At 49.6% G+C, this 13,871-nt stretch overlaps 1 protein-coding gene across 1 annotated transcript in view; it reads right to left on the bottom strand.

Moving 5' to 3' along the window:
- Positions 1-8,742: 8,742 nt before the first annotated feature.
- LOC111157412 (cyclic nucleotide gated channel beta 1) overlaps positions 8,743-13,871 on the bottom strand; it is a 61,118-nt gene continuing 55,989 nt past the window's right edge. Inside the window, exons 31-32 of the mRNA XM_022518793.1 lie at positions 11,623-11,842; positions 8,743-9,009 (exon numbers count right to left, since the gene is read on the bottom strand). Coding sequence (XP_022374501.1) covers positions 8,743-9,009; positions 11,623-11,842 — 487 coding nt within the window. The remainder of the gene's footprint in view (positions 9,010-11,622; positions 11,843-13,871) is intronic.

A 13,871-nucleotide genomic window follows, 5' to 3' on the forward strand; every position in this document is an offset into this window, starting at 1 on the left:
TAAGCTTCGAGCCTAGACAACCAGATACAGCATCTCATGGAAAGTAAACGTGAGACTGGCAGAGCCCGGATCAGTCAGCCAGGCTCAAGGACTAACCGACTGGGCTGAAGCAGGGACACCTAGGTCCTATACATACCAGATTCAAGCAACATCAAGACTAATGCTCAAGAACCCAACACAGAACTGAGGACGACGACATGGGGCGTTGTGGATGTCATTCACAGCCATTCAAATGGCACTGAGTACAACCGGTTCTGTACTAAGTAATAAGACCCTCAACTGAATACAACGGAAGAGGCTCACTGAAGATACTGCAGATACACAGCTTCCACAGAGGGTGAAGATATTGACACACACTTTCAGCAAAGACCAAAGTTTACGCTGAAAGAAAACCCTAGAGAAATCCATAAAGTCTCTGCCGCTGACCCCTTTGTTATTTTGTCTCTTCTGCTAGGTATTCCACAAACACCCAAAACAAACTGCCAAGGAGAATAGCTCCAAATCTGCAAGCGCACAGAGCCCTGAGCACTGTTTGCTGGTTGTGCCATTCAATATCCTACCGTTTGCGGACAAATTAAGAGGAGTGTCCTTATTTTCCTTCATATTAGCAATCTCATAGCAGATACTGTTAGGCTCCTACTGTTTCCAGTGGGTGGGTGCCCTTTGGTTTCCTGGCAAGCCAGTCTGAGAAATTCTGTGATTCAGCAGGCATTATTCCTGGTTTCAGTTTACTGTCTTCAGGGGCATTACTCACATCTGGAAGAGTTACCCCAGGTTGCAATGGATAATTCAAATCTGAATCATACAAAGTTCCTAATAGCCTTCTTAGTCTTCAAACATTTCTTCTCCATAGCTACCATGTAATGTTTCTAGAGGGTAATTTAAAAGGGGATCTAGCTGTATCCTCAGTTCCATCCTTTCAAGTAAATGTAGTTTCTACGAGAATGCGAGAAGTATTATTTTTTGGTACAAACTTTTGTGGCTCCTACTCCTTCCTGGCAGCTGTCTTCCCTGGTAAGTGCTGTTCATTATACATTTGCCCAAAGTCATCAATACATTTTCCTTTGTAGGACTGAGGTCAATCTGATTTTAAAACCTTTTAAACGCGTTAGGCTTATCTGTGGAAGTTTTCAGTCTTATCTGGATTATTCTTTTGGACCTATCTGGAAACACTTCAAGTTCTTTCTTACCCCTTCTTTAAGGAAGGAAAGGCTTTGGTTTCAGGAATTTGGAAGCGTGAAAGGTGGAGATGACCACAGCTGTCTATGTGTACATTTCTCTGTGCTCCGGGAAAAGCCCTCGTCTCCAGACACCCTCACACATCCTGGTAATTAGACTGTGGGCATTCATCTAGCTAATTGCTCTTCTCTGAAAGGATGATGAAGTTCCTCTTATCTCAGGGAGGGAGAGGGCCAAAAGGCTCCAGCCGGATCTAGGGCTCTAAGTCAAGGCCCAAGGTGCCGGAAGTCTGCGGGGCTATTCTCGGCAGGTAGGTATTCATAGCAAAAGCAATGAAATCCCCGAACTTGCAGGCTCCACGAAGGGTAAAAGCAGAGGCCCTGGGGGCCGGCTAGCTCTTGGAGAGACCATTAACATACCAAAAGGCTGGAGTTAGGTTTCAAACCCATTTGGTATCCAAGCAGAGTCATTCAAGAAGGAAGGAACTATCTGCCTCCTTCCTCTTTATTAGCAGAGAAGCATTATTTTTTTCCTTGCATAGGACATTTGACCCCTGGCCAAGGATAAGATCTGGGGGACGTAAGGGTGGAGGTGATATACTCACTTCTTACTTTAAGGCAGTTAGTAAGAAATCTGTCTCGGATCCAGAACAACTTGTCTGTACATTCAGGATACTATTAATAACAATGAACATTAAAAAACAAACACTGACAGGGGCGCCTGGGTGGCTCAGTGGGTTAAAGCCTCTGCCTTCGGCTCAGGTCGTGATCTCAGGGTCCTGGGATCGAGCCCCGCATCGGGCTCCCAGCTCCTTGGGGAGTCTGCTTCTCCCTCTGACCTTCTCCTCTCTCATGCTCTCTCTCACTCATTCTCCCTCAAATAAATAAATAAAATCTTTAAAAAAACAAAACAAAACAAAACACTGACAGACTGGGTGATCTCACTGGGGTGGGTCCTTTCCCTCCTTCTCCACTAGTCACGACCAGCTATAGAGAAGGGATGGAGTAAGGTGTTCAGTCAAAAGCTTGGTCTTGCCTTTGCAGCCTGGGGTGGGAGGGAGGGTGGCGGGGCGCTCAAGGTCAGCAAGCAAGCTGCAGCCCTCGGTGGTGCATTTGGTCTGCACTGAGCGGATTGCCAGATAAGACACAGGACCCCCAGTGACATGCGAATTTTGGATAAATAACAAATAATTAGTAGCATAAGTATATCCCAAATATTGCATGGGCCATACTTATGCTTAAAAAAAAAATCCTTCATTCACTCATCTGAAATTGAAGTTTAACTGGACATCCTGTACTTTTATTTGCCAAATTTGGCACTCTGCCATGATGACAGTGACCTCTTAGAGATGCCAACAAGTCATGTCCATTGAAAGAATAAACTTAAAAGTGCCCTTTTCGGGAAGTGGGGGGTGCTTTCTCTTCATTTCTGAAGGGATGTTAGAGAACACTGTGCTCAGATACTGAATCTGGTCAATGTTGACATCCACAGTTATATGTTATGGGCTGAATGTGTCCCCTCCCAGTTCCTGTGAAGGCCCAACCCCCGCCCAATGTGGCTGTGTTTGAAGATGAGGCCTCTGAGGACATAATTACGGCTAAATGAAGCCATACAGGAGGGGCCCTGAGCCAACAGGAGTAGTGACCTTCCAAGAAGAGACAGCAGAGAGCGCGAGCTCTCTCTCCACAAGCCCAGAAGAAAGGCCTCGCAAGGATGGCGGGAAAGCAGCTATCTGCACATTAGGAAGTCAACCCAACCCTGTCATCTGGGGCTTTCCAGCCTCCAGAAGCATGAGAAGATAAACACCTGTCCTCTAAGCCGCCCAGTCGGTGGTCTGTCATGGCGGCCTGAGCCGACTGAGGCAACATGGGCACAGTTAGCCTCCCAGGCGTCTGCTGAATTTTTTTTACAACCACCCTAGGGGAGACTGTTTTATTTCTCCCGGCTCAGAGATACAACTCCCGAGGCCTAGAAAACGGTAGACCAGTGCTTGGTGCATAGAAACAATTGTTTAAAATATTTAATGACTGAAAGTTACCGAGCTGAGGAGGCACCGTACGTCTGTGGCTGAGGCAGGACAGTGGTCTCTGGGCTCCTTTCTCTTGGCTGTTTCTGTCTCTAGCCCCGGGAGGCTGAGGCCCTAAGGACGAATCCCTTTGCCTGTGTAGGTTTGTAGGTTTTCCTCGTCTCTAATCTGGATTTACTAACTCCCTTCCTGATCCCCTCACAGCAGCTCGGTGGACACAACTAGTTGAACGGGAAGACTCTCTGAAAACCATAGGACACAATCCCCTGTGTTCTGAGCCTTACCTGGAAACGCAAGCAGTGAGAGGCAGATGCTTCTAGAAGATCATGCAAGAGGGGGGTCTGCCCCAGGGATCTTTGCTCTTGTGTCCTCGGCAAGACAGTAGGGGACGCTGGAAAGGTGCCTTGATGCCCACATGCTCCTTGTGGGGTAAATCGCCGCTTCCCACTGAGTTTCCCATCCCCAGAGAAGCATTTGATCTTGGTCAAAATGGCCTCCTCTGTCCTCCGTTCCCTCCTCTGAAGGTCTCTTCCTGATTGAATTTAGAAATCACAGGTGCTTGGACCAGATCAAAGACATGGCCAGAGTGGGGGGCCTAGATCTTGAATTTTAAACAACCAGGAAACTCCCAGAAGTACTTTCATCCGCCTCAGTGAGGCTTCCTTCATTGTGAACAACGGAAGTTAACTCGGGCCGACTTCAGGTGAATGTAATCAAAATACACGAGGTAGCCTGTGTAATGAAGAAAGAGCAAGGAGTGGGCCAGGAACGACAGGAACACAGAGTCACAAGGACCTGAGCGACAGGAACAAACAGCATGTGTGGCCAGGGTGTTGGGGCTGTGAAGTCTCTGCTCCCACGTTCTTTCTTTCCCTCCCCATCTCATTGCCCTCCCAGCTGGGTGTTTTCAGCTGCAGGCAAGAGATCGAGGCTAAAAATGGTTTAATAATAAAGGTATATCAGGGATACCTGGGTGGCTCAGTCAGTTAAGTGTCTGCCTTCGGCTCAGGTCATGATCCCGGGGTCCTGGGATCGATCCCCCAGGGTCCTGGGATCAGTCCCCCCCCAGAGTCCTGGGATTGATCCCTGCACCTGCTCAGTAGAGAGCCAGCTTCTCCCTTTCCCTCTACTGCTCCCCTTGCTTGTGCTCTCTCTCTCTCTCTCTCTCTCTCTGTCAAGTAAACAAATAAAATCTCTCTGTCAAGTAAACAAATAAATATCTTAAAAAAAAAAGATATTTCATTGTCTCGTGGAACAGTGTTCTGGAGATCAGAGGTTTGGGGTTGATGTCAGGCTCTGTATCGCTGATTCTTTGGCTGTTTTCTATCACAAAATGGCTGCCGCCGCTCCAGATGTCTATTCTCTCCCCAGCATTGCAAGCAGGAAGAAAAATGAGTAGCAGAAATAGGGAGGTTCCTTTTTTCTTTAAGGAGGCCTCCTATCACCCTCCCTTTGCAATCTTTTGGTTGAAACTGGTCCCCTGGCCACCGCTAGCCCCAAGGAAGGCTGGGAAAGTGAGTGTCTGGCTCACTTTCTGGATCAGAAGAGCGGTGATTGGCTTACGCCAGCGGGCATCCTCTCCTGGGGCTGGGCATATTGCTGCATGAAACTAAATTAGGACTCTGTTAGTGAGGAGGAAGGGGCAGGGGCTCTCCTGATTCAGATTCCCTGGAAGGAGAGCCCATGAGCGTGGCTCAGGTCACCTTGTCCGAGTCCCAGTGCATGACTGAAAGGTGCCGTGTCAAAAAGGGGCAGGATCCTGTGGCTGGAAGAAGGGAGATGAAAGCTGGGTGCCAAAAGGATACATCTCTACCTCCCTCTCCCTTTGGCCTTTCCAGATATCGGTTGTGGGGGTAGGGGGTGGTGGAGATTTCCAGCCTAGCAAGGACAGGCTCTATAATTTGTGGGACCCAGTACAAAAAAAAATGTGGGAATGCTTTATTCAGAAATTACTAAGAATGTCAAGATGGTGGCCCCAGAGCATGAAACAAATATGGGACTCTTCAGAACACACATGGTAAGCTCTGTTTTTGTATGCAGCTGGATGAAATACATTCATGGATGGAGGGGAAGCCTGTGACTTATAGTTAAAATTCACATATGCCCAGGTGTTCATGCAAACTCTCCGTTAAAGAGCAAAGAAAGGGGTGATCACACCTATTCTGTGTGTACACCTCTGGGAAGAGGCAGAATTCAGGGCAGACGGATTTCTCTGGGAGCTTCCACTGTACCCCAGCTGCAGCAGAGTAAGGGGGATGGCAACTCAGATTTACCCCTCATGCCCATTCAGACGTGGTAAACCCCGTCTATTATTTAACCATCACTGCGGTCTTGTGCAGGGGCACTGTATCATCTGTGTCTTCTAGATGAGGTTGTTGGGGCTCAGAGAGGTTCATGATCATCTGGGGACCATGGTCAAGTTAGGGTTGGAAGCTGGGCAGTCTGAACCCAGAGTCCATGTTCATCAGCACGCTTCAACATTGAACAAGTCTAACAGAGCGGGGGTCGTCGTAAGCAGTCGGCATGGTGAGACCAGTAGGGTTTGACCAGATGCAAAGGGGCTGTTTCTGAGGCTCTTCAAGTCCTGGGACCCATGGAGAGGTGTGCCACAAGAATGTCCCTCCAGCAACAGGAACGGAGGATGGATGACAGCCCCAAGGATGTCACTTGCAGATAAGAGGAGCCTGAACCAGGAAACAAACGTAGTTTTTCTCACCAAAGCAGCTGTCACACATGGTCAATTTCTGAAATGAATCCATAAGCCAGAAACATTTGTCTAAACACTTTAATTAAAATGCATTGTAATAGGATGAAAGCCAGCATCTAAGTGCAGTGTTCATGTTTGCTAAGAAAACAGATGAAAATATTCTAGGTAGCCAAACACATTTTGATAATGAAATTTTACACAGCTTCTGTTTTAATCTTATTTAAAATATTTATATAGTTAAAAAAATAGTTTGCTATTCATTTTCTACCCCAGTACAGGAAATGTGGAGATATTTGAAATCAGTACATATTCAACACACATAAGTAAAAGATTCTGTTTCATCTGCAGAATTACAGTATTCTGAGCTGTACCAGCCATACCTTGGCGACCAACCAGTCCAATTCTATTTGGAGAATAATGTTAGCCTCAAATTCGATTTATCTACTATCCAACTTTCGTGAAAGCATCAAGTCTAATGAAATATCACAGTGAAATTAAGACACCGCTAATCTCATTTCAAAATCAATTTTCTTTCTGGGACAATTCTTGGGAACCTCAAGAATCTCTCGCTTTATATAATAAGCAGTATACATTCAAGGGTTGATATCTAAAAGAATGTGTGTCCATATAAAAAAAAAGATTCCTTATAAAATAAGATCTCACAGTGAAGGTGCCTTTGAAACATTTTGCCATCTATTGGAGGGTAATACATGGACTGTATTGATAGATCTGAAATACTTGGCTATAGATAGAAGCATTCTCTATGCTTGCATCTTAGAATATGCAGTGCAAATATGAGTATGATAAATGGGGATGATGAAGACAAAAATTAGCCCAAACCTCCAGACTTCCCCTATTTGGAAACAGTGCTTACTGTATGAAATTATGCATAAGATTTTTGCGTGTTGCGGCCTTATTTATTTTTTTTAACAGCATGAGATTGGTAACATTGCCAATGCCTGTCCTCGGGAGAGCCGTTCAACATCACGGTCCTTGCATACAATGGACCAGATTGCAGGCATGAAAGATCAGCACGCCCTCCATGTACTAAGAAGGGAGGACCTTCCCAAATAAATCCAAGGAAAAACAACAGCAGCTCTAGTATGTTACTATTTGTGTACAGGGGAAAAAATAAAGAAAAGAAAAGAAAAAAAGAAAGGGTGCAAGGAACTGATGTAGTGGTTCGCTCCCAGCCTGGGCACCAGGGGTAGGAGAGATCATTTGAACTGCGTGGCCGTTCGTATACGTGAAAATATGGTATTGGCTATGAAAGCAAATTAATAAAAGCTTTTTAAATGGCTAAAATCATGCCGCCCATCATTCTATTCAATGTGATGACTCAGATCACGTGGCAAGTCACCAGCTAGATAAATCTGTCACCCTGGGATCTGGAAATGCTTAGAGCAGCCTGGCAACTTCCATATTGTGTCATTTTTTCACAGGGGAGATGAATGTCCTGCGTTCAGTCTGATGGACAAACACACACATTTGCAAGCCCTCGATGGCCCCTGTTGCAGGGCGCAAGGTCCTGTGATTTTACATAAAGTGGGCAGAATCTATTGGAATTCCGGGCCTTTTGTGTTCATTGTTGCCGGTGGAAACAAATAGCCCAATGCTAGTTTTTGTTGTTAATCACCCACTCCCCCAAGAGCCATTAGGTATGCAAATAAAATCCTCCCAATATTCGGTGACTGATTCCTCCCCACCCCACCCACCCCCCTTTTATCTTGAATCATTAAAACAACAGGATTTGGGGATGCCTGGCTGACTCAGTTGGTTGAGTCTGCCTTGGGCTCAGGTCATGATCTCAGGGTCTTGAGATCGAGTCCCTCACTGGGCTCCCTGTTCAGCGGGGAGCCTGCTTCTCCCTCTGCCTGCCGCTCCTCCCTGCTTGTGCTTGCTTTCTCTCTCTGATAGGTAAATAAATAAACCTTTAAAATGAAACAGAACAACAGGTCTTATCTGGAGAAAGTTCAGGAATGTCAGGGATGTCAGCTGTGATTTCTGTCTCCTAGGATTAATGGAAGTTGCTGCCACCACCGTTAGAGCAAGGGTGTGAAAAGCAAACAAGCATGATCCCCTGCAGACCAGACTTGGAGGACGGGCAGGTTCTCCGAATCGCTCCCAGCCCACTGCCGGTAAGCCCACTTGCATTTTATCTGTTTTGAGATACTGGCATCGGCCTGGGAACTGAACACAGCCTGGGGAAGATCCGCACTAACCTCCCTAATGAGCACAAGGTCCCTAACGTGACTGCCCGGGATGGATCGTCAGGTCAGGTGAGCCGGGATTCCCATTTAGTCCAAAGAATATCATAACCGCCCTTTCTGCTGACAAGGTTTTTAAAGAAGTCATCTCTACACCCAACGTGGGGCTTGCACTCAGGACCCTGAAATCAAGAGTCAGATGCCCCATGGGGCTAAGCAAGCCAGGCGCCCCATCTGCCGACAGGTTTTCTATCCTTGAAATGTGGGAGATGAGATTCCAACATTCCATAATAACCCTGTAGCCGCCAACGGAGCTTCCCAGGTGCTGGAGCCCTGTTCTCTGCTCTATCAACTTTTAAAATAGGAAAAGAATTTTGTTCTTAAAAACCATAGTCGGGAGAGGCAGGGTTCTCAGGTGAGGGAACTTAGGGACACGAACACTACATTTGTTGACTTCAAGACGAGCCGTGCCAGAAGCTGAGGCCGGGGCAGGTACGACAGCCTCTATTGTGCCCGGGGAAGCTGGGCCTGCGCGAGCCGGGCGCGGGGCTGGGGACCCGCCTGGGGCGCCGGGAGGGCGCGCCGGCACCTGCCGGGCCGGGAGCGGCGCGCTGGGGGCCGCCTCACTCGCCCTCCTTCTTCTCCTCCGGGATCTCCACCGACAGGGTCTGCTCATCGGGATCCGGGCCCGGGCTCACGCGGATCCGCACGGAGGGCTCTGAGGGCGCGGCCTCCGCCTCCCCGCCTTCCTCGGGCCTCCCACGGGAGGCGGGTGGCGGAGAGCGTGGGGCTGGGGGCTCTGGTTGCTCCGGGGGCTCCGGCTGCGGCGGTGCTGGCTGTTCCGGGGCGGCCGGGCCCGCCTCTCCCGCAGAGTCTTGCGAGCTCTTGGCCTGAAATCCGGAAAGGGCGATTGGTGAGGAGCAGAACGCCGGAGAGTTCTTGGAGGGGTCTTGAACACCTCCCTGTTCCCCTTCTCGGACCCCCAAGGAGGAGGATGGCGGAGCGCTCAGGGGTGCAATCTAATGGATGGGAAGTGGGGGGTCGGAGCGGCATCAGGATTATTTGGTAGAAACAGAATATATTATGGGGAGACTTAGGGATTAAAAGTCCCGGTTGGATTTAGTGGATATTTTTGGTCTCTGCTGATTGGCAGGGCTAGAAGCCAGAGTGAAGTTGCAGGTTCAAGCCCGCTCCTGAGCTATGGAGGAAAGAGAGGCTGTGACCAGGAGGGGGAGCCAGGGAGGACTTTGCAAAGCTAAGCCCAGTCCACCTGGCTGCCCTGTCCACCCTGGTTACCAGAGCTGGATGCTCCTGGGTGAATGAGAAAATTTCTAAGCAAACAAGATAAAGGCTGAGATGGCGCCCTTTCTGGAAGGTCTCAAAGGTGGAGACCCCCACCCCCACCCCCATGCCCCAGGAGAATGGGCAGGCTACCACTGGCATTTGGCTGGGCTGAGCCCCCATATTTGGAGACTTGGTGGGGACTTCCAGCCTCCAGCCTTCGGGGTTCCTGGGGACACTGGCCATAGTCTGTGTATCAGTAAAAATCCAAGCCTTCGTGGATACCCATGACCTGCCCTGCCCTGTGTGACCCACCTCTACTTGGACATAAATGGAAGGGAGAGGCCCACAGAGGAGGAGACCTGAATGGTCCCCAGCTATCCAACACCTACTTGAGATAGTGTAGGTAGATAGTGTAGATAGAGAATTTAAAATGAGAGCAGTCAGCATGCTCCTGAAGAAGAAAAACCCCTTGAGGTTTACTCAAATCACAGAGTGATGAAGGAAGGGAAGTAGGGCGGGGAACCCCACTCCATGTAGAACCCAAGGCAGCTCTGGGGACATGTCCCACTCTCTGCTTCCTTGTTCCTGCATGTTTGGGTGCACCTATTCTGCCTTCTCCTGCTCGTCCTAAACTCTGACAACTCCCTTCCAGGGTGGGATGGTGCCTGTTACGGGACTTCCAGAAGCTTCCTGCTATGAATGGAACCAGAAGAATCATGGGCAGGTTGTCAGGTGGTTCATCATGTTCAAAAGGCTTTTCAAAAGCTCTCCGAGCTATCCTGCTTCATCCCTGTGGCAAGCAGAGGTGATCTGGTCTCAGGGATCGTGAAGCGCTTCCTCAGGGCACGGTGCTGGCGGTGACAGGGCTGGGAATCAGACCCATGTCTCTGGATTGTTATTTCAGAGCTCCTCTGCCATTCTGCCCTGATTGTTCTAAAACTGCCTTTTATTAGAATTCTCATGCAAATTTAATGCACCTCTCTAAGCTGCCTGGGTGAAAAGCTAATAAATACTCCGGAGCAACAAGCCCGGAGAAAGCCTTTCACCGTACTAAGAGCAGTCTTGGAGTTCATGTCCACTCATCCCCACGCAGCAGCCAGCACTAAAGACCCCAGCTTGCTGGCTCGACCTTGACCCTGGCACTTGGTGAGCCAGACAATACTGTGTGTCCTCCATCAGGGGCCAAGGATAACTGCATCTTGAGAATATCTTGGAACCCTGCATAGCTTTGATGTCACCTCCCAGACTCTAGATGTCAAATGGTCTCCAGATGGGTCCCCTGGACGCTGACCGGAGCCTCAATTGAGACTGAGTCCCCGGGCACCTTTGAATTCTGTCGTGTAGACTGCCGCACCCTCCCTGCCACTGAGCTCCTGCCCACCCACCGCCCCCCTTCCCAGCAGCCTCCCTAAAGGACAGTCGTGAATAGTCATAATTAGTGCAATCATTCTAATTGGCATTTTTGGCATTAGTCACAGAAAAGAGTCCCAGAACTAATTTTAAAATTCCCTTCAGATTTCCGAGGGTGGGGACAAGTCAGCATTGTGCCTGTCGGCAGGGTTTTTTCTCTTCAAACCTCTTAAATTGTCACCGACACAAATATTAAATATGAGAACATCACTGCCATCTGGGGAGAGACATTCCCTGCCCACACCCACTGCTCCCACCTCTGCAACAGCACCAGGACTCCCCTTGGGGGGATGGCCCCCCTCAACCCAGGGGTGGGCACAGGAGCCTGGACTCCCCCAGGGCACCACAGCGAGTGGCTCAGGAATTGACACGTGACCCGATTCCGTCCAATGACAGTGAGCCCTGGGAGTTTCGCTGGAGTCACGGGGCAAGAGGGGCTTTCCGTGGGAGCTGCTAAACCAGGACGCCAGCCACCGTAGCGCTCTTGCGATCTGCAGCCATCCTGAGGGAAGCAGCAGTGACGGGATGGCAAAGCGAGTCCCACTGGCAATGTCAGAGATTTTGGGATCCACCCTTGCCTGAACTTTTCCGCTACTTGACCCAATCAATTCCCTGTTCCCTTAAGCTAACGTGAGCTGGCACAGTGACCTGCATTTCTGTCACTTGCCTCCTAAGGCATCTCTACCGACAGGAAGCCGGTGGGGGCGGGGGGTGGCGGGGGCGGGAGGGACGGACATTCCCCACAATGAAAGGTATGGTCCATGCTCTGGCACCAAGTTGGGATGGTGGCTGGTTCCCCACCACGTTACCTGTTCCAGCAGCTGTTGCTGCCTCGCCGCGGCCTCCAACGCAGCCAGCTCTTTGAGCCGGGCCCTCAGGTGGGCAAGCTTGCCGCCTTTGGCCCCCTTGCCGCCCATCTTTCCCGCTACGGCGAGGGCGGTGTTGAAGAGCTTGGGGGTGCCTGCCCGGGGTGGCAGGATGAGCACGCTCTTGGGCTCCTTGGGCTTGTTGTTGTTTCTCAGCATGCGCCTGAAAGAGAGACGTGCCGGCCGGGTCATAAGCTTGCCCCCGGAGAGGAGAAAGGTATGTCTGTGGAAGGCTGTCTGGTGGAGCCCTGGGGGGCGGGGGAGGGGTGGGTCGTCGTCGCTGAGTCTGTGAGCAAGCCCAGAGCTAACTGCTTGATGCACGTATCAGTGAATGATTGGAACGACTGGAATGACATGGGTCTTACGGTCTGGACGTTCTAGAGGAGGGATCGGAGGCTCAGAGGGGCTGAGTCACTTTTGTGAGGTCACACAGGAAATACTGAATGATGTTATAATAGATGGACTCAGAAACAGGGTACCCAGATGAAAAAAGACCAAAGCTTTTCTTCTCTTCCTTTGGCTTTTTTGTCATGTCACCATCCTTGCTGTCACCTCTGTTAACACTTAATGAGTAACTATACGTGTCAGGCCCTGGGCTTGGTCCTTTATAGGTGTTCTGGTGGCCCCTGGGGGTGCCCCGTCCTGGTGTCTGTGTCTCTGTGTGATCCCCTCCCATCGAGGGCGAGGGGAATGGGTGATTTGCTTTTGACCAGTAGAATACAGTGATGATGATGAGACATCCCCTTTGTGAACATGTCACAGAGGAAGGCGATCACTGTCTTGCAAGGACACTCTCCCTTCCCGACTTTGCTGCAGCCAGGGGCCATGCCTGGGGGAGGCCCACGTGGCAAGAACCAAGGACAGCCACCAGCCAACAATTAGCTGGGAACAGAGGCCTCCAGTGCTACAACCACAGGGAACAGAATTCAGGTGACCTTGGAAGCAGGTCCTTCCCCACGGGAGACTTGAGATGAGACTCAGCTCTGGCCAGCACCTTGATGATGGCCTTGGAACAGACCCACCAAAGCTGTCCCAGACTTGTGACTCACAGAAACTCTGCGGTAATACGTATATATGCTTTTAAGCTACTGAACGTGTGATACGGATAATCAATACATACTTTGTCATTTAAATCCCACAAAATCCTCTTAGGAAGGCCCCTATTTTTCTCCCTCATTTCAAATAGATATGGAAGACCAGAAGGGGTAAGAAATTTTCCCAAGGTTACACAGCTAGGAAGTGGCAGGGGCAGAATTAAACTCAGATCTAGGGGCACCTGGGTGGCTCAGTGGGTTAACCCTCTGCCTTCAGCTTAGGTCATGATCTCGGGGAGTCCTGGGATCGAGCCCCGCATGAGGACATCTACTCAGCAGGGAGCCTGCTTTCCCCCCCTCTCTCTGCCTGCCTCTCTGCCTACTCGTGATCTCTCCCTCTGTCACATAAATGAATAAAATCTTAAAAAAACAAAAAACAACCTCAGATCTAAAGGCAGTATGCCACCCTGCTCTGTAAATAAGGATAGACTCTTCCATGGAACAGAGAGCCCCAGCCTTTGATAGGAATTGTTCACGTTATAGATACGTGATGCATGATTTGGCTCAAGAACAAATGGATTTCATCTGCAATCTAGCAGGCCTAGACTCCTAATTGGCAAATTCATTCATCAGGGCTCCAGCAAACTTGTTTGTTTAAAAATGAGGCCGTTGCTGGCTGCTTATCTAATCAGAGGCAATGGATTTAAATTGTGCATATTGATATTAATTGGCCAAGACTGGCGTTTTCTGGCTGGGGCTCCCCCAGGAGAACACAAACACGAGAATTCAGAGAATTCATCCGAGGCCTCTTCATGCCTGGCACCGTCACCTATGTTATTCAGTCCATAATTCACAGCACGACAGTCTGTGGGAAGGCTCAGTGTGGTTCAGAGATGACATAAAAGAACTCTCTGTGGGACCTTTTCTGAGGGCTAATGGCCGTCTCTCTTTTGAAACATTGCGCTGGCTTCTGGGACGTCTCCAGAGTCAGGAAAATTTCTCCTCACTTTCAGATGACGTGTTTTCCTATAAGCAGGATCGCACATTCACCCCTGGAGAAAGTGGCATGCATGAAAGCTTTTTGCCCCATCTCTTGGAGCAGCCAAGCCAGAGAGCTGAGCCCTCCCTGTCTCTGGGGCCCCAGGTCCCCCATCTGTA

This window comes from Enhydra lutris, unplaced genomic scaffold (assembly GCF_002288905.1).
Source record: "Enhydra lutris kenyoni isolate GAN:26980312 unplaced genomic scaffold, ASM228890v2 scaffoldscaffold54, whole genome shotgun sequence".
Classification (NCBI taxonomy): Eukaryota; Metazoa; Chordata; class Mammalia; order Carnivora; family Mustelidae; genus Enhydra; species Enhydra lutris.